This window comes from Centropristis striata, chromosome 4 (assembly GCF_030273125.1).
Source record: "Centropristis striata isolate RG_2023a ecotype Rhode Island chromosome 4, C.striata_1.0, whole genome shotgun sequence".
Lineage (NCBI taxonomy): Eukaryota > Metazoa > Chordata > Actinopteri > Perciformes > Serranidae > Centropristis > Centropristis striata.
In genome coordinates, this window is record NC_081520.1 from 9,368,635 (window position 1) to 9,390,003 (window position 21,369).

The 21,369-nt window shown below is 42.5% G+C and overlaps 2 protein-coding genes across 2 annotated transcripts; both read left to right on the top strand.

Moving 5' to 3' along the window:
- Positions 1-11,321: 11,321 nt before the first annotated feature.
- Positions 11,322-15,361, top strand: LOC131969931 (extracellular calcium-sensing receptor-like). Its single transcript, XM_059331160.1, has 9 exons — positions 11,322-11,470; positions 11,702-11,996; positions 12,146-12,232; positions 12,346-12,615; positions 12,971-13,177; positions 13,281-13,547; positions 13,909-14,133; positions 14,235-14,358; positions 14,448-15,361. Exons 2-9 carry the CDS (start codon positions 11,730-11,732, stop codon positions 15,359-15,361), a joined length of 2,361 nt encoding a protein of 786 aa, XP_059187143.1. The 5' UTR covers positions 11,322-11,470; positions 11,702-11,729.
- Positions 15,362-17,051: 1,690 nt separating this feature from the next.
- Positions 17,052-20,741, top strand: LOC131970036 (extracellular calcium-sensing receptor-like). Its single transcript, XM_059331292.1, has 8 exons — positions 17,052-17,333; positions 17,512-17,598; positions 17,848-18,117; positions 18,258-18,461; positions 18,540-18,815; positions 19,197-19,424; positions 19,525-19,648; positions 19,828-20,741. Exons 1-8 carry the CDS (start codon positions 17,067-17,069, stop codon positions 20,739-20,741), a joined length of 2,370 nt encoding a protein of 789 aa, XP_059187275.1. The 5' UTR covers positions 17,052-17,066.
- Positions 20,742-21,369: the final 628 nt, after the last annotated feature.

Sequence of the window (21,369 nt, forward strand, 5' to 3'; positions counted from 1 at the left end):
AAACATCTCAGGATGTCTGAATCTGTTACCCCACACTCACTGCCCATCGGTTCAAAGGAGTCAATACTGCACAGAGACTCAATGTTTGAATTTGAATTCCTACATTTTTGGACAATAAGATATAGCTGCACCGTATCTTTAAACTAAATGTACATCAAATATGAGCCTGAACACCACTGTTGTAACAACGCAACGGGGCGTCAACTATGTTGGGGTGTCTAGTTACAGATACCAATTGCCTTCATCAAGGATCACCAAAAATGTTGGGAATTAAGGATGGCTCTTTTATGAATAAATGATGACCTTGAACAGGGCGTCAAATATGTTAATAAAAGGGCGTTATAAATGATATCCCTTCCATAAGGATACCAAACATGTAGGGATGAACCTGAGAAACACTTGTGTGGATCTCACAGTTCAAAAATGTGGTTAGATGGCTATAAGAATTATTAATAATTATCATAAATAATTATAAGAAATTATATGACTTGATTTACTCTAATGTGATGGTGAATCCAGGGTCCCCTCGTTTTAAATATATATTTTAAAAGAACAAATATGTCCTATTAAAAAATATAGAATTCTGTCAATTAATACACCTTTATTTTCACTTAAGAAATACAAAAAAATATTCTTTCCTGACACATGTAAGGGGTATCTGGTTATAGATACAAATTGCCTCCTGCAGGGGGCACCAAATGTATGATGGTAAAAGCCTATTTAGATTAATTTTGCTATCAGAAACCCTTGAAGCCCTTTTGTTCTCTGGAGAACAATAGACCACGCTGACTTGAAAATGTAAGCCAATTCAAAGTATATTGTATGTGAATCAGTGAGTGAGCAAATCAGAGAACTTAGTAAAGTTAGTGTACATGTACAACTTATTGTCTGTGTAAGGACGATTAATCATACAACTTCAAATGATGTGGCTACTCAAAATATTACAACAATTATACTTAACAAACACACATCAGATCAACACCATTGATTAAAGTTTAACAAACTTGTTCCTGCTTGTTGTAACTGCCCTGAGTACTATACCACAGAGTAAAGAGTTGGAGAGGTGGAAGCAGAAATCCTTTTAATGAACAATCAGCTCCTGGTTGGGTTTTCAGAGTCATTTGCTGTTTGCTTGGTGAATATCTTTGTGACTACATCCAGTACAGAACACAAACAGAAAACTTCGAGAGTGTTTGTAGAGGTGGCTTGGATTTTTGGCCTTGTAGGCAAGCTTTGTCTCTTCTCTATCTGAAGAGAAAGAAAAGTCTGATCCGCCCCCTGGCAGACCAGACCAGGACAGGAGACCTGTGGTCTCCACAAAGGAGAGTAGGAGAGGAGAAAGAGAAATGGCTGCAAGAGACTTTTGGGTCTGAAGCTGGGGTTTGGGCTTCCTGGAAGAAACAGCCAATGAGGTTTCACCCCTCAGGTATATGCAAATCCACCCAGAGTCGTGGCCAGTGTGGGGGTGGGGGTCATGTGTCTGTGTTTGAAGGGGAACAAAGAGAACCTCCATTTTGAGAGCATGAAGAAATTGCTGGAACAATTTCATTTCATTTAGTTCATATATCCAAATGAACACTTGTGGGTTACCTTTGACCCCTACATATCCCCCTTTCAGACGAAGAATTTATCTTGATGGGTAGTTGTACGAGCTAATGAGTAGAAGAAGGGTCCACAGTTGACAGAGTTAATTTGTCAGTTCATTCAGTTGGTAATGTCTGGGCAGCGTATTCTATCTATATGGCTAAGCAAGAACAGGTTTGATAAATATAAACAAAATCCAGAGAAACACAACTGTAATGATATGTGATGTAAATGTGTTATGTGAGATGGTCAGGTAGACATTGGAACATGTGTATAACTAGCTGTGGAGTCATGAACATGTCTCACTGACAACTTGCTGACAAGGAGTTGGTCCAAGTGTACATACAAAAATAGACAATGGTGTTCAATCAAAATTCAGGCTTTTATTCAACTTTACTCAGTAGGACATGGTCTGACTATTACTGTGAATATTTAGAAAAAAATTGCTACTGTTGCTAACAAACTCAAGTTTGCCTCAGAAACTGCAAAAGAAAAAGAAGAAGGTACTGATTCAACATTTGGTTTGTTGACAGTATGAAAGTGGATTTTCCTGTCTGGAGTGTGAGTAGCGCCCTCTGGAGCTCTTGTTACGTCTTTGCACTTGTGGCTCAGGTCTGTAACGCCCCCAGTAGCCAAAGACAGAGGTATAGCGTCAAACTGATAACAAGGGCTTTGGGCTTTGTACAGCTTCTGTTACGTGAATGCTTGTCTCGTCGCAGTTGGTGGACAATGTGGTTACGCTGATTGTCTCTGGCCTTTTGTCACCCGGCTTCTCCCTGTGGGGAAGGTGAGTGTATGAAGCAGGGGAGCTGTTAGACATTGCAGTGTTTACGTTCACTGAGAAAAATGGTTTACCTTTGGCCCTGGAATTGACAACAGTTTCCCAAACCACCTGTGTCCATCTCCTGAACTCATGCCTAGAGAGGCAACCTTGATCTGTTGAGAGTACCACATGAATGTGTATACATGGGTGAAGGTTCTTCAGGAATAAAGCCTTACAGTGGGTTTTCTTCTAAGCCTGGTGCATTCTTTCCCTGAGAGTATACCTGTCTCAAACGATGGTAATAATCCCTAGGACTCTCACGATGGGAGTGTGATTTGAAGGGCTGCAACCAGGGATGTTAAGTCATTAATAGTAGAAGAGAATTATTCTGTTAATGCTTGACGGAGCTGGGCGTAATCATCCCTGACACTTGGAGGCTGTGTCTGGATAAACAGCTTTACCGCTGGTTTTCCGTACAAGTTTAACCTTCTCCCTGTTGGTTGCATTTGGCAAGTCAATAAGATGGTGTTCTAATTCACCAAGGTGTGAATCAGATGCTGACTGGGAAGAACACTGGGTAGAATATCTAGCAGAAGATAAACTACAAACCTCTTCAAAAATCTGTTTCAGGAAGATGGGAAGTCAGGTGGCTGTTACCACCATCTCTCACTGCGAGCTGAGAAGCTGACTCTATTTCCAAAGACTAAGGGTCATTTGGAACTGGTTCCCATCTTCTGACAGGAGGGGGCATTAGCCTGTCACTAAAAGAGGAGGAGTTAGAGTCAGAGAAACCTGAATCACACTGGCTGAACACCTGTGGTTTAGGGAGATGTTTTCATTTTTTCTTGACAATCATTTGCATTTTGCTGTCTGAAAACGAGTAACCCAGGCTCCCTCAGACTAGGGCTCATTGTCATGGTTCTGCAATGACGGTCCGAGGTCCCTCCATTGCCGTTAATGGACTAGCATTACACACTTGTCTACTCAGTCTCTAATAAAACTACAGGAAATAACACAATGTATTTGGGTTACACTGTCAATGTTGCTTGCATACAGGGTATCTCTATAACATCCCCAGTTTACCTGCAAATAGCAAGAATATTACTTTAGGTTTACAATCACTACACATCGCTTTCTGCTTCCATCTAATAGACAGGGATTTTCTTTTTCCGACATTCTGACGCAAGACTTCATCGTGTATGGCGTCATATTTGAGTCAAAAGTCGCGCGAGAGATAACACATCTGCACGCGCATTATTTCGTGTCACGCACTTTTTTGATCTTCGCGCACATATTCAGCAACCGTGAAGCTGATTCTCCCCCGTGCTCGCTCGCAGTGGAGCTCTGCTCGCGCGGAGCGAGGAGTTTTGACACATTGGGTCGCTCGCGGTGGAGCTCTGCTCGCGCGGAGCGAGGACTTTTGACACATTGGGGCCTTATGATTGGTCATTTTCCAGCCCTCCACGTGATAAATTCAGCACAGAGCAGATAGTTCGGGACAGGAAGTCGTGCACGGACACAAAATAAAACATTTTCAAAATAAAGTACCTCAGGTTAACGTATTTCACAACTTGAAGACACCATGATGGGCGGGGACAGACCTGAAGTTTATTTATATACAGTCTATGAAACAAACAGAGATCGCTAAGTGAACACCTCCTGCAGCAGCAGCACATACACACTGTACTGCTACAGAGCTAACTGTTAGCCTGTTAGCACATACACACTGTACTGCTACAGAGCTAACTGTAGCTAACTGCCGCTAACGAGGTCGGCCGGCTTGTTAACAAGAGGCTCTTGTCGGCTCCGGCCGACCTCGTTAGCGCTCGTTAAGACCGAGTCGCTGGATTTGTCTCCAGTCATCAATGAGGAGATGTTGATTCTCTTCCGTTTATATCACTTCATTACACGTGAATTCGCGAGATCTCGTGCGTCCTCGGGACACAGACGGATACTGTATGATAATTTAGAAACAAGAAACAGCATTTTTTAACCTTTTTATTACCAGTGATTAAGCGTAGAGTTGTGGTCGTGAACGTCATGAAACAACCGTTGTTGTTGTTTAGATGATGCCGCCACTACCAGCTGTCAGCAGTAAACTGAAAAGGCACCCATGTGGAGGGCTGGAGAATGACCAATCATAAGAGGCCCGGGGTCAGCCTTGGCCCCGCCCCCAATGTGTCAAAAGTCCTCGCTCCGCGCGAGCAGAGCTCCACCGCGAGCGACCCAATGTCTCAAAACTCCTTGCTCCGCCCGTGCAGAGCTCCACTGCGAGCGAGCACGGGGGAGAATCTGCTTCACGCGGTTGCTGAATATGTGCGCGAAGATCAAAAAAGTGCATTATTTCGTGTCACGCGCGCAGATTTCAACTGCGCGCGTGACACGAAATAATGCACGTGCAGATGTGTTATCTCTTGCGCGACTTTTGACTCAAATATGACGCCATAATCGTGCTCACGCGAGAGTTCATTGGCTGCGTTCAGACTGCCAGCCAAAATCCGATTTTTAGTCCATCCAGATTGGAACTGGATGGCTCTTTTGAAGTCTGAACAGTCACAAATCACATGAAATCTGATTTTTGCAAACCGGATCGAAACCACCTTTGGGAGGTAGTTTCAGATCGCATTTGGACAGATGCGTCTCAGTCTGAACCGCTCCAAACACTCAGATCGGTTTTGACTGTCCGTGACGTCACTCTACGCGGCACGCGTAGCGCCGGCAGCGCGGAGACGAGGTGTCGACCGGCAGCCGCGCCCAACTCATACGGGCCCGACGGGGGCGTCCATCCGCCCGGTTTCTCCCCTGGTGTGTCTGAGATGTTCTGCACCTCTACTGGACAGTGATAAGGCCAATATACTGAGGTGACCTGCCTCCATCATGTTTGTTGTTTTAGTTCTTGTCGCCGCCGCAATTATATGACGTCTGACGCCGTTACGACGTCAGACGCTCTGACGCTGTTACTATAGCAACCTGTCAGATCAGTCAATAATGTGGCCCAGTCTGAACAGAGCCATATCCGATTTGGACACTTGCTAAAAACAGTGTGGACAGTCAGCCCTAAAAATCGGATTTGAGTAGGAATCTGATTTGAATCAGATTCGCCTGCAGTATGAACGCAGCCTAAGTGGCTCTCCCTGCGCATACACCACTCATTGTTACATGAGCTTCACTGACACCTGCTGGCGATACCCTGGCACCGCTTGTACAATAACACTTGTTATTACTTATATTATTATTACTGAGATAGTGGTTTATATTGTAGTTGGTTGTATGTAAACCCCTTTTGTTATAAATAAGTGTTTACTTCTTCCTATGCCTTTTCGATCATGAAATATTTAAGTTTAAGTGCAAGGAGAATTTGTTTATTGAGACTGACTTCAAGGTTTCATATAGGCTTTTTTGTTCTTTATTATGATCGTTACATCACTGCGCTTAGTCGTAAAGCCTGTTTGCTTGTATCTGTTTGCTCTTATCTGTCTGCTTTTTTTTATGCATGTTCGAAATAAATGTACTTCACTTCATAAATATACTTCATGCTTAATATAAGTACACACTTTGGTCTTGTTTATGAAACATTTTACAGGTCATCTCATGTCTTTGACATGGGCTTTACACAACTATTCATTCACATTATTTTAAATATAAACCACAAAAAAATAAATAATAATAATAACTATGGGTGTGATGATACACTCAGCTCACGAGACGAGACACGATATTGGGTTCACAAGAACGAGACGAGACGAGATTTTAAGAAAACTACAATGACACAATATAGCCTATGACTGGACCAACAGACTTTTACTTAACCGAGTTGCACATGTTTTATTGTAAGTCTTTACATGCATGATGTAAGCATGAGCTTTTAATGAACTTCTTCTTCCACAAATTGAAACTAAAACTGAATTTTATAAAAGTAAAAATAGAATAAATAAAATTAAATATTTCTCTCTTTTTTTCCAAGTGCAAACAATATAAGCCATGTTGCGTTTAGTGGGAAGAGTCATAGACATATATACATGTATACAGACATGTATATGTCTATGGGACATATTTCCTCCCGAGAGAGCTAACTGTTGTGATCATCATGGCTGTATATATCCCACCAGACGCCAGTGTAAACACAGCGCTCTCTCTCCTGCTGAACACAATAAACAAACAACAACGGGCCCACCCCAACGGTGTTCACATTATTGCAGGGGACTTTAATAAGGCCAACTTAAAGACTGTACTGCCGAAGTTATACCAGCATGTGAAATGTGCTACAAGAGGGGAGAACACTCTGGATCACGTATACACCAACATCAAGCATGCATACAGAGCCATACCCCTCCCCCACCTCGGTCAGTCAGACCATCTCTCCCTCCTGCTTTCCCCAGCCTACACCCCCCTCAGACGCAGAGTCAGGCTCACCACAAAGACTGTCACTACCTGGCCTGACGATGCACTCTTCAAACTCCAAGACTGCTTCCAACAGACAGACTGGGACCTATTCGAACATCTGGACCTGGACACACACACAGGAACGGTGCTGGACTACATTAAGTTCTGCATTAGGAATGTGACTGTGGACAAAACCATCCGGGTTTTCCCAAACCTGAAACCCTGGATGACCAGCCAGGTCCGCACACTCCTCAGGGCCCGCGACGCTGCCTTCAGGTCAGGGGACAGTGCTCTGTACAGAGCTGCTCGAGCTGACCTGAAAAGAGGACTAAAAACAGCCAAGGCAGACCACAGGAGGCGGATAGAGTCTCACCTGGCCAGCAACAACGCACGGGAGGTGTGGCGGGGCATACGTGACGTCACAAACTTCAGAGGCTGTGACGCGTCAACAGCAGACATGAGCGCATCACTGGCAGAGGAGCTAAACAGCTTCTTTGCCCGGTTTGGATCATCACACCAGCAGCACTCATCTATTCCAGCCATGCCCCCACGCCCACCTGGCTCCAACACCACTCCATTCACTGTACAGGAGCACAATGTCAGACGGGTGCTCCTGGCAGTGAACCCCAAGAAGGCTGCCGGCCCAGACGGAGTACCTGGCAAGGTGCTTAGAGCGTGTGCCAACCAGCTCACCCCCACCTTCACCAGGATTTTCAACCTCTCCCTGGCCCAGGCAGTCATCCCGTCCTGCCTGAAATCCGCCACAATAATCCCAGTGCCGAAGAAATCTCCCATCACCAGCCTGAATGATTACCGTCCAGTGGCCCTCACTCCGGTAATTATGAAGTGCTTCGAGAGACTAGTTCTCCAGCACATCAAGGACTATCTCCCCCCAGACTTCGACCCTCACCAGTTCGCATACCGGACTAACAGATCCACAGAAGACGCCATCGCTGTAGCTCTCCACTCTGCACTGAACCACCTGGAGCAGCGGCAGAGCTACGTCCGGATGCTCTTTGTGGATTACAGCTCTGCCTTCAATACAATAATACCGGACAGACTCACCACAAAACTGGACACTCTCGGCCTCCCTCCTCTCACAGGTGCCTGGATTAAGGACTTTCTCACCAACAGACCCCAGACTGTGAGACTTGGCCCCCACCTCTCCTCCACCCGCACGCTGAGCATCGGCTCCCCACAGGGCTGTGTGCTGAGCCCCCTCCTCTACTGCCTCTACACCCACGACTGCAGACCGGCCCACAACAACAACCTCATCGTCAAATTTGCCGATGACACTACAGTGGTCGGACTCATCTCCGGGGGTGATGAGGCCGCCTACAGAGAGGAGGTCCTGAAGTTGGCAGCCTGGTGTTCAGAGAACAACCTCGCTCTGAACACCAAGAAGACCAGAGAGATCATTATCGACTTCAGGAAGCACAGGACCGACCCAGCCCCCCTTCACATCAACGGCGAGTGCGTGGAAAGGGTACACACCATCAGGTTTCTCGGCGTCCTCATCTCCGCTGATATCTCCTGGTCAGTAAACACCACCACCATCATCAAGAAGGCTCAGCAGCGGCTACACTTCCTGAGAGTCCTCAGGAAGCACAAACTCAACACCAACCTGCTGCTGACCTTCTACCACTCATCCATAGAAAGCCTGGTGACATACTGCATTACCATCTGGTATGGCAGCTGCACGGCTGCAGACAGGGAGAGGCTGCACGGAGTCATAAAGGCAGCACAAAAGATCATCGGCTGCCCTCTCCCCCCCCGATGGACATCTACACCTCCCGCTGCCTCAACAGAGCCAGAGCAATCATCAAGGACAGCTCCCACCCTGGCTCTGCCCTGTTCGACCTGCTGCCCTCAGGGAGACGCTACAGGTGTATTAAGGCCAGAACAAACAGACTCAAAAACAGCTTCTTTCCCAAGGCCATAATCACCCTAAACTGCAGTATGAACTGATCTTCCCTCTTGTGCAATACCTCCAAACAAGTGCAATATCTCACATGTATATGGACCATATTTATTTTTTCACTGCTGAAATTCAAAGTGTGCACTTTATGTCTGTTTGTATATTATTTGTATGTTATTATTATTATTTCTGAGACATTGTCTCTTGCACTGACTTGGTGGTGTTTATTAATTTCATTGTATCCTGGTACAGTGACAATAAAAGTGATTCTGATTCTGATTCTGATGAAGAGTGGCCACCGAAAAAGTCTAGGGCCACACTCTCTCAAATGTCCGCTCACTCTGCGTGTCTCTATCATTTCCAAAAGGCCCCCAGAGGGATTTGCGAGACTCTGGAGGTAAGGTATGGTTTTCGATTGTAGCTTAATCCCTTAGAGATAGTTTTGACCGTGATCACATAAGCGATTAAACACGAGAGAAGCAACTGTGGCCTCCGTTGCTAACTGTGCACAAAGTCAGCAGCTGATCAAAACAAGGGAGCTTGGCTAATTATGCACAGCATCTCCGCTAGGGTTGCCAACCGTCCCTTGAAAAACGGAATTGTCCCGTATTTAGAAACAAAAGCACCCATCCCGTATTGAGGTGAAAAGGGACGCACTTTGTCCCATATTATTGTGACAGTCAAAAAATAGTCAGTAAATGCCAATGAAAATTTAATAACAGGGCGCTTTATATGTAAACTTACGGTAAACTTGTTCCCAGGCCCCGTCCTGCTCTGTGACCAATGAGCTGACAGCATATTCACACACGAGTATGACGATACAGAATACGCTCATCCCATTGGTCGAGGAGAAGATAGCAGAAGACAACAAAGCAGCATGCGTAGGTGACAGTGACACAGACGCCGGCACTGCTTTACGGGGCGCTACACCTTCGAGCAGCAATGTGTCTAGTACCCCTCCGAGAAAAAAACAGGAAAGGATGCAAAAATACTGAAGAATGGGTAAAAGGAAGCACCTGGGTGGAAAAAGTGCGTGATAACATCTATAAAGCACACTGCACGTTGTGCCGGCGCTCTTTTTCCTTAGTCCATGGTGGACTGACTGATCTGAAACAACATGCTTCTAGTACTGCGGTCACGCCATCTGCACTTTAAATTTTAGTGCGCAATTACATTGCACTTTACGGCCCGTTTGTCAGCTGCATGACTCCAACTTCAATTGTATTCATGCTGCTCCAATAAAATAAATACATCAATTTGTTATCAGCAAACCAGTGCATTCTTGAAGACCAGGTCCCCATGTGTTCATGACATGAATTTAATGCCTTTTACTGAACCAATTTGGAATTATGGAATGCTATAATCTTCCAAAATGGCCATTCAATTGCATACATGCTGCATTTTAAAAGCCAACAAAAGGAGTGAATCAAATTGTTATCAGCAAACTCCGCTACATCTTTGAAGAACAGGGCCTAATTGTTATTTTGTGTGAAAGTGAATTGCTGGATAATCATTTGTTTTCCATGTATTCATGTCACACAAAAATATGCATCTAATTCAATTCAGGTTCGACTCAAATTGTTAAAAAAATCATTTTACTTATCAAAAAGGGGCTAAAAAATTTCCCCACGCCAGGATGGGTGAAGGCAATCGGGTCAGCCGGCCCTGCCAATGAAGTGTCCCTTATTTATTTTTCGGGGAGTTGACAACCCTAATCTCCGCTGATCATAAACATAGCGATCTTGAATTAACCGGCATCGCTAACTGTACACGGAGTGTCCGGTGCTTGTTGTAAACAAACAGAGAACGCTAAGTGAACACCTCCTGCAACAGCAGCACGTCCACACTGTACTGCTACAGAGCTAACTGTTAGCCTATTAGCAATTTGCAGACTCCGGCTCTGCAGGTGGGAGAGACTGCTGCAGGAGGACTGTGCTGCTTCAATTCGTTCTTACTCCTCTTAAAGAGCTGCCAGCCTCCACAATGTCATTCTGGCTGCTTGCTGATTCCCCTCCTTCTCCTCCTCTTCTTCTTTGTCTGCCCCACAGGTCACAAAGTAGTTTGGATAGCTCACAAATCGCGCAAGACAGATTTATAACGCAATGAGAAATATCGTTGTTTAATCTCGCGAGATCACGTGGCAGGAGATCTCGTCACACCCCTAATAATAACACAAACAAGTGACATTATACTTATTCAAAGGAACTGGCACATATTGAATTAACCCATACATTTTACCCAAACCCAATTGACTTAAATGTTTCAAAACTGGATGAAGTTATTTTTCTCTGAATCGCTCTTTTCTTGTTATTTTTGAGATTCATTAACCTCATTATGTTTCTGAAATATAAAATATAAAACACATTTCCATCATTCCATAAACGTGAACATCATTTACCTCATTATTAAAATAATTATATTCGTGTTATGTCCTGCCCACATGACCACCTGATAGGTGGTGTGAAATATTCAATGATGACGAAATGGTCATCAAGAGGATTTCATGAATGTGCATATAAAATAAAGCAACAGTGCATCAAGATCATAGACAGGGGTGAAGGGATGAGAGCAGTTATGGGAGCATTTTATGACATATACTTGGTCTTTTGTGTCTACCTGTTTTTGCTTTTGTTCTTCTCTTCTTTTTTCTTCTCTGTGTCGTCCTCTCTTTCCTCATCCTGTAAATTAGGGGGGCGGTTTAATCTTAATGGGTTGCACAAGGCTGGTGATGTGGTTCTGGGTGGGCTGTTTGAGATCCACTACATCCCAGTCTTCCCTGAGTGGGAATTCACTTCAGAGCCACAAGATCCCACCTGTAAAGGGTAAGTTTCGTACACATGCTGCAGAGAGCAGAAATCTTCACATTATTTCAGATATGACATGTATTATATGCATCATAATCAGGCACTAAGATATAATGTTTTTAGTTTAAAATGCAGGTGTAAAAGGTAAGACGTAATAATACAGGATGTTTTGATGATGTGGTTCTGATAGTTGTAATCGAGTGTTCTTACAATGTCTTTGGTGGTTAACAGAGTCACTTTGTATTTTAGCTTTGACACTCAGGGCTTCAGGCAGGCCATGGCCATGGTCTTTGCTGTTGATGAGATCAATAGAAACTCCAATCTGCTACCTAATGTGACTCTGGGATACAGTCTTTATGATAACTGTGGTGCACTTGTTACTGGATTTCGTGCTGCTTTGGTGCTGGCCAGTGGCCAAGAGGAGCACTTTCTGCTGCAGGAGAACTGTTCAGGGACCCCATCAGTTGTGGGGATTGTGGGTGATCCCTATTCATCGTTTTCTATCGCCAGCTCCAACGTGCTGGGTTTATTCAGATTGCCCATGGTGAGCTTGAATTTCTTCTGAACTTATAATAGGCTCTTATTTATGTTATATTGAAGCTGAAATGGGTCAGTATTTCAAATAGGTCCCTTGACTTGCATGTGATCCTGTAGGCTGCATGTGTGTGTGAGTGTGTTTATGTTTCTTTTCAGGTGAGTTATTATGCTACATGTTCCTGCCTGAGTGATCGGCAAAGGTTTCCATCCTTCTTTAGAACAATCCCAAGTGATGCTTTCCAGGTGAGACTATAGTTTTGCTAGAAATAAATCATATTTTGTTATGGGGAAGTGTATGCTTTGTGCAAAAATATGTAGATTGAGTTGATAATACTAAAAAATATTTATCTAATTAGGTGCGTGCCATGATTCAGATTCTGAAACATTTTGGCTGGACTTGGGTCGGCCTTCTGGTCAGTGATGATGACTATGGACTCCATGTTGCCAGATCTTTTCAATCTGACCTGGCTCAGTCTGGTGGAGGTTGTCTGGCATACTCAGAGGTTTTGCCCTGGGGCAATGACCCAGCACAACTTAGGAAGATTGTGGATGTGATGAAAAAATCAACAGCTCGTGTTGTCATGGTGTTTGCAATGGAGATCCAAATTTATCATCTAATGGAAGAGGTTGGGTGTAAAACACAATATATTTAATGAATATATGTTCTTAAAAAGGTTTATGGTTTTTGTATTCAATCTAACAACACCTAGTATCCCTCCAGTAAACGACAGTTCATGTATATGTTTATCAATTTGTCTCCTACTTAGAGCAGGTGAATAAAGAATTCACACAAAATATACAATTCACAAAAGGAATTTGTTTTTTTCTCCCTGTTGCTGGAGAAAAATAAAGAAAGATGAAGTGAAGAATTGCATGTATTGTCACTGGATAATTGTACACAATTAAGTGCATACCAGAAAGGATAGTGCAATTGTGTCTTGGATTTATAATGTAATATTTGTTTTATAATGCATTACTCAGGTGTTGAGGCGGAATGTGACAGGCCTGCAGTGGATAGCAAGTGAAGCTTGGGCATCAGTAGAAATTCTCCTTACACCTGATTTCATGCCGTACCTGAGTGGCACACTGGGCATTGCCATCCGGCGAGGAGAGATATCAGGGTTCAAGGACTTCCTCTTCAAAATCCACCCAAATCAACACCACAGCAGCAACTATAGAAAAAGCATAGTGAGAGTTTAATCTTACAATCTGACCTGAAGCACCACAAACGTATTGTTATTATTTTTTTTTTATTAATAGTGATTTATTTTTTTTTAAATCACCTTTTCAGGTAAATCAGTTTTGGGAAGACATATTTCAGTGTAAATTTGCGCCACCTCCAGAAGGCTGGGTCGGAGCATTTTGCACTGGACAGGAAGATCTACATAATGTGGAAAATGAGTTGTTTGATGTGTCAGAACTCAGGCCTGAGTACAACGCTTACAAGGCTGTGTATGCTCTGGCCTATGCACTCGATGACATGCTGCACTGTGTACCAGGAAGAGGACCTTTCAGCGGGCACAGCTGTGCCACTCTACAAAACCTGGAGCCATGGCAGGTGTGATATCAGTTTACACTCGTGTTTCCAAAGATAGCTGCTACACCTTGAGGAACTAATTACATGTCGTTTTTTTAGTTAGTAATACATTTTTGAATATCAATTATACACACACACACACACACACACACACACACACATATATGTATATATATATATATATATATATATATACATATAAAGAAAGCAGCAAAACATTACTTTTCAGCTTGGTGTTTGGTTACATGTTAAATTTGGTAATTCCAGCAAAGCTATAATAAAGAACATTTTATAATGAATACCAATACCTGAGCAGGTACTTTTATGCATTGATTTTGTTACATAATTTATATGTTGTTTACTTTTTCTCACCCATTTGAAGCTGGTTTACTATTTGGATAAAGTCAACTTCACCACACCTTTTGGTGATGAAGTGTCATTTGATGAGAATGGTGATGTCTTACCAATATATGATGTCATGAACTGGCTGTGGCTCCCTGATGGACGAACAAAGATTCAGAATGTGGGTGAGGTTAAAGAGTCAGCTGAAGGTGAAGTACTCACACTGGATGAAGACAAAATCTTCTGGAACTCCGAATCCAAACAGGTTACTTCTGCTTATCAATTTTGTTGATTTTATTTTACAATGCTAATTAAATAGCAGCTTCAAATGGTATAGACCAATGGTCACACTTGCAATCTGTACAGCCCCCCCGGTCAGTGTGCAGTGAGAGCTGTCCTCCAGGTACCCGCATGGCCAGAAAGAAAGGGCAACCTGAGTGCTGTTTTGACTGCATACCATGTTCTGAGGGAAAGATCAGCAATAAGACTGGTTGGTATTCAGTAAAAAAAAAAATATCTACCACGCTTTTTTAAATTATAAAATAGATTTTTGTCACTCATATTTTTCCTCTTTGTCAGACTCCATGGAGTGCACCAGTTGTCCAGAGGACTTCTGGTCCAGCCCCCAGCGTGACCACTGTGTTCCTAAGAAAACTGAGTTCCTCTCCTACCATGAACCTCTGGGTATCTGCTTAACAACAGCCTCATTGTTGGGTACATTTATTTGTGCTGTTGTTCTGGGAATCTTCACCCATCATTGCAGCACACCAGTGGTACGTGCCAACAATTCAGAACTGAGTTTCCTCCTCTTGGTTTCACTTAAACTATGTTTCCTGTGTTCGCTGCTGTTTATCGGCCGTCCCAGACTGTGGACATGCCAACTGAGACATGCAGCATTTGGGATCAGCTTTGTGCTTTCTGTCTCATGTATTCTGGTGAAAACCATGGTGGTTCTGGCTGTGTTCAAGGCCTCCAAACCAGGAGGTGGAGCCAGTCTGAAGTGGTTTGGTATTTTGCAGCAGAGAGGAACAGTTCTGGTTCTTACTTCTGTTCAGGCAGCAATCTGCACTGCTTGGCTTGTCTCTGCTTCACCAGCTCCTCATAAAAACATTCAATACTACAATGACAAGATAGTTTATGAATGTGTAGTCGGGTCCACAGTTGGTTTTGCTGTTTTACTTGGCTATATTGGCTTACTGGCTACCATCAGCTTTCTGTTAGCATTCCTTGCAAGGAATCTTCCAGACAACTTCAATGAGGCCAAACTCATCACTTTCAGCATGCTGATCTTCTGTGCTGTGTGGGTGGCCTTTGTTCCTGCTTATGTCAACTCTCCAGGCAAATATGCAGATGCAGTGGAGGTATTTGCCATCCTGGCCTCCAGTTTTGGTCTCTTGGTGGCTCTGTTTGGACCCAAATGTTACATAATTCTTCTGAGACCAGAGAAGAACACAAAGAAAGCAATCATGGGTCGGGGAACCAGCAAAATGTAAAGCAGAACTTTTAATACTGTCTGCATCTCTCAGTCCTGTAAGAGTGTTCTGCTTCTCTGTTTAGCCACTTCAAAAATAGCTATAATTTTCATCAACATTGCTGTGATTTTGCCTGACTATTGAACGTTTCCTTTTATTTAAAAATAAACATTTCAATCAAACTTATATTTTGATTCATCTTTACTGTCTAGAATGTAATCCACTTCTTGGTGATTTGGCCCAATAGCCCATAATACATCATCCCAAGAAGGCAAACACCAAGTGTATAACCACATGATTGTTTAGGGCTGAACATGTTACTGCACCAATTCCATTGACAGAAATGCCCCTGAAAGTGGCATACTGCTGATGGAATGTGTTTGCTGGCATCACAGAGGCTGTAAACCATAGTTTTCATAAGCCAGTACAAAAACGGCTTCTATGAATACCTTTTTAGCTACGTATAATAGTTCTGTCATGCTTGCAAAGTTACTGTTATTTATATTACAGCATATTTATATTTAAACTTTTACATTATATTTCAAGTCTGCAATGAGGTTTATTATGGGAAGTATAAATACCTAATCAACACTGCACAAAAATCAAAACATACTTCAGGCCAACATGCACAAAAAGCATTTTCAGACTACTCTACTCTGGGGCATAAATGAGGACCCATCAACAAAGCTGAATTTGTTCAACATCCACAGTTGCTTGGAGATAGGTAAAAGGAATGAAAATGTATGTTTGACTGTTTACTTATAAAAGCTGACAGCTAAAGTCTGTTAGCTTATCTTAAAAATGTATTAACAATGCAATTGTAATTTTGCATTGCTAAACAAAAACGACTACCCCTGCCCACAGCTGTAACACTATAGCTCTTAATTGCTGTGTTTTCACAAATCAGATACTAAAAAAGAAAATCAAAGCCCCTTGGTTGTAACAGACCCACTCATTATCATCTATCATGAACATTTACTGACATCTACTGGTCCTAAAACGTAACTTGATAGATAAACCTAACAACAGTTATACATTAACATAGGACAGAGTTATAATTAGATATATTTCATGTGACTTTCACATACTTGAAAGAAGAAATAAAGTATGTCGTAAGATGACATACACCCCAGTGGCCTTTTCTGCCAACCAACAGACAAAATGTGGATTAACATTAATGCATTACCTAGATGACAATATCACATGCAATCATGGCATTACATAGTGCTAATTAGATATGTGTATGACCCCAGATGACTGCCAGTGACCTGATAGGTGGTGTGAAACATCACAAAAACCAGATGACATAGCCCGACATATAAAATTAGCTTCCACATCCACAGAAACAGGTGTGGGGAGGAGGGCAGCCATGGGGTCACTTCTAGACACCTTCTTGTATATATACCTGATTTGGATTTTGTTCTCTTCCTCCAATTTCTTGTCAGAGTCTTCCTCTCTCTTCTCATCTTGTAAATTAAGGAGACAGTTTTATCTAAATGGGTTGCACAAGCCTGGTGATGTGATTCTTGGTGGGCTCTTTGAGGTCCACTACACCTCTGTTTTCCCTGAGTTGACATTCATCTCAGAACCAAAGCAGCTCAAATGCCAAGGGTGAGTTTCACACTCAAAACAGAGAATGTGGAGATTCTAAATAATGTATTACGTTTCAGTGGTTTATTGTGAAATCCTATGTGTTAGCTTTGACCCTCCAGGGTTCAGGCATGCCATGACGATGGCCTTTGCTATTGATGAGATCAACAAAAACTCCAACTTGCTGCCTAATGTGACTCTGGGATACAGCCTTTATGATAACTGTGCCACACTTGTGATTGGATTCAGTGCTGCACTGGCATTGGCCAGTGGTCGAGAGGAGCAGTTTCTGCTTCAGGAAAACTGCTTGGGGACCCCTCCAGTCCTTGGGATTGTGGGGGATTCCTTCTCAACATTTTCTATTGCCACCTCTGATGTGATAGGTTTATTCAAATTACCCATTGTAAGTTTACTTTCTTAAGTTTTCGATGTGCTTTTGATGTGCTGTATTTAAATGTATTTTTTTAATTAAATGACAGGACATTATATATTAAATCTCAGCTCCAGTTTCTCCAAGAAGCCTTTGGTAGGAAGAGACCTTTTAATTAAAATCTGTCTGCAAACTATATGTTTCTTTAAAGGTGAGTTACTTTGCCACATGTTCCTGCCTGAGTGATCGGCAACGGTTTCCGTCCTTCTTCAGAACAATCCCAAGTGATGCTTTCCAGGTAAAAACTCTGTTTTAGTGTAGCAAATTCAAAATCAGTTTCACAAAGAGTTTAGTAAGTTTTAATGGCCGCATATCAGACAAACAGTTTGTGGTGTACATAAAATTGCAGTATTTACTTTGTGAATTTAATGAAACCATGTGGATTTAGAGGAAGATAGTAATGGGATTAATTAATTACAAATTTATTGTGACATATGGAAGATTATTCCAAACTGTGCTCTAATCCCTCCACTTTCTATTCAATTAGGTGCGTGCTATGATTCAGATTTTAAAACGCTTTGGCTGGACTTGGGCAGGTCTGCTGGTCAGTGATGATGACTATGGACTCCATGTTGCCAGATCCTTTCAGTCTGACCTGGCTCAGTCTGGTGGAGGTTGTCTGGCCTACTCAGAGATTTTACCCTGGGGTGACAACCCAGCTGAACTAAAGAGGATTGTGGAAGTAATTAAGAAATCAACAGCTCGTGTGGTCATTGTCTTTGCACATCAGATCCACATGATTCAACTCATAGAAGAGGTATCTATCCGTCCGTCTATTTAATCTTTATATAGTCTACATTTTTGTTATATACTTTGAAATTATTCCGTCTGACAAAGTAGATTCTATTTGCTCCAAGTCAATCAGAAAATATATATTTAATAACATGCAATACACAGGTGGTGAGGCAGAATGTTACAGGCCTGCAGTGGATGGCCAGTGAAGCTTGGACAGCAGCTGCTGTGCTGCAGACACCCCGCCTCATGCCGTACCTGGGTGGCACCCTGGGCATTGCCATCCGTAGAGGAGAAATACCAGGACTCAGGGAATTCCTGTTAAGAGTACGTCCTGATTTACAGGATAATAATTATGGACATAGCATGGTAAGATTATAACCTTGCGATCTGATCTGCAATTACTGTAATCATATTCATATTGACTTTGTTTTAAATACATTTCAGGTGATGCAGTTTTGGGAATATACATTTCAGTGTAAATTTGCTGTACCTCCAGCAGATTGGATGGAGGCTGGGAGAGCACTATGCACAGGTGATGAAAACCTCGAGAGTGTAGAGACTGAGTTTTTGGATGTTTCTAATCTCAGGCCTGAGTACAATATTTACAAAGCTGTGTATGCTCTGGCCTATGCACTTGATGACATGCTACAATGCAAGCCAGGAAGAGGACCTTTCAGTGGGAACAGCTGTGCCACTTTGCAAACCCTGGAGCCATGGCAGGTGTGGTATCAGTTTAAAATCCCCCTGTCTAGTTTTTTTTAAAACAGCTGTGACATGTTGAGGTACTTACTCTAATTGATTTGGGGAGAAGAAACAGCATTAAGCTTTAGTAGGCCAGTTTTAATCTACTGTATGTCGGTCAGTAGAGTACAAAATCTTTAACCCTATAGATCCAACATAAAATTCCCATTATTTCCCATGGCAAACATAGTTCATTAAAGCAACAGTTGATCTAATTTAGAGAGATTACATTTCATGTTTTTAGCACAATTTGAACATGAGCATGACCAAATCCACAAAACATCTGAACACATATGTATAAACAAGAACTGTACATTTTTTCAAATCTCATTGTCCAATCTGTATTATACTCCGTTGTAGCTCATGTATTACTTGGAAAAGGTCAACTTCACCACACCTTTTGGTGATCAAGTGTCATTTGATGAAAATGGTGATGCCTTACCAATATATGATGTCATGAACTGGCTGTGGCTCCCTGATGGACGAACTAAAGTTCAGAATGTGGGTGAGGTTAAGAGGTCGGCCTCCAAAGGTGAAGAACTCACACTTCTTGAAGACAAAATCTTCTGGAACTTTGATTTAAAACAGGTTACATCTTTTAAATGTTGTTTATACCTATTTTATGACATACAATAACTTTATTACAGTTAATCTGCCCTGATCAATTTAGCTCTTCCTATCCCTTCAGCCACCCCTGTCAGTGTGCAGCGAGAGCTGTCCTCCAGGTACCCGCATGGCAAGAAAAAAAGGGGAACCTGTTTGCTGTTTCGACTGTGTCCCTTGTTCTGAAGGAAAGTTCAGCAATGAAACTGGTTGGTATCATGATAGAACTATATGTTAATTCATGAAATACAATTTTGTATTCAAGAAACACCGTCTTGGTGCTCAGGTGATGTAGACAAAAAGTAACACATGGCCAGCCCTGCAGACATCATTACATTGCATTTTATTTAACTGATGCTTTAGATGCTCTGTCCCCCTGTTCTCTTAGACTCCATGGAGTGCACCAGTTGTCCAGAGGACTTCTGGTCCAGCCCCCAGCGTGACCACTGTGTTCCTAAGAAAACTGAGTTCCTCTCCTACCATGAGCCTCTGGGTATCTGCCTCACAACTGCCTCATTGTTGGGCACATTTTTCTGTTTTGTAGTCCTCGGAATCTTCACATATTTTCGCAGTACCCCCATGGTACGCGCCAACAATTCAGAACTCAGCTTCCTGCTCTTGGTGTCACTTAAGTTATGTTTCCTGTGTTCACTGCTGTTTATCGGCCGTCCCAGACTGTGGACATGCCAACTGAGACATGCAGCATTTGGGATCAGCTTTGTGCTTTCTGTCTCATGTATTCTGGTGAAAACCATGGTGGTTCTGGCTGTGTTCAAGGCCTCCAAGCCAGGAGGTGGAGCCAGTCTGAAGTGGTTTGGTGCTATGCAGCAGAGAGGAACAGTTCTGTTTCTTACTTCTGTTCAGGCAGCAATCTGCACTGCTTGGCTTGTCTCTGCTTCACCAGCTCCTCATAAAAACACTCAATACCACAATGACAAGATAGTTTATGAATGTGTAGTCGGGTCCACAGTTGGTTTTGCAGTATTACTGGGTTACATTGGCTTATTGGCTATCCTCAGCTTCCTGTTAGCGTTTCTGGCAAGGAATCTTCCAGACAACTTCAATGAGGCCAAACTCATCACTTTCAGCATGCTGATCTTCTGTGCTGTGTGGGTAGCCTTTGTTCCTGCTTATGTCAACTCTCCAGGAAAATATGCAGATGCAGTGGAGGTATTTGCCATCCTGGCCTCCAGTTTTGGTCTCTTGGTGGCTCTGTTTGGACCCAAATGTTACATAATCCTGCTGAGACCAGAGAGGAACACAAAGAAAGCAATCATGGGTCGGGGAACAACAAAGTCATGAAAGTTGCATTAACAGTAAAATTGTAGTTTTACTAGTTTGAAGCAGTATGTATTTACTCAGTAGAGCTATATAAAGTTTGTGTATAGTAGATTCTTTTATTATTGCCCTTTTCTCTGATCACACTGATCACTGATCCTTTGCCTCAGTTTTAATTTGACTAAACGACAATGATGAAAATAAGTCATGTTTTAAGTGTCTGGTTGTTTAAACACGTGCCCCACAAAGGACAATTCCAATGTAAGAAAAGCTGCAGTGGGCAGCTTTAGAACTAGCTTTTGCTGTCAAAAACACATAATTATATTTCATTTAGTCTGACACACTGAAGGAAACTTTCATATTAATAAATTATGTAAATTAATGAATACCCTAAATACAGACCAGCTAATAAGAGGAAGAGAGATAAGAGGAAACGGTATTTTCTAATGATTTCACTGTGATTTCATTGTAAAGCACCAATAAATAGATCCACAGCGACACCTTGGCACAAACCTGAGGGAGTGCTTCATTGCTTGATTTTGTGTGAATGCAGCTTAAACACGTTTTATCGTGTCAGCTGTGGCCACTTTAGATGCTGTGGGGTGTCAAAATAGGGTTTTTTAATTCTGCTACATATATTGAGGTTTATTCA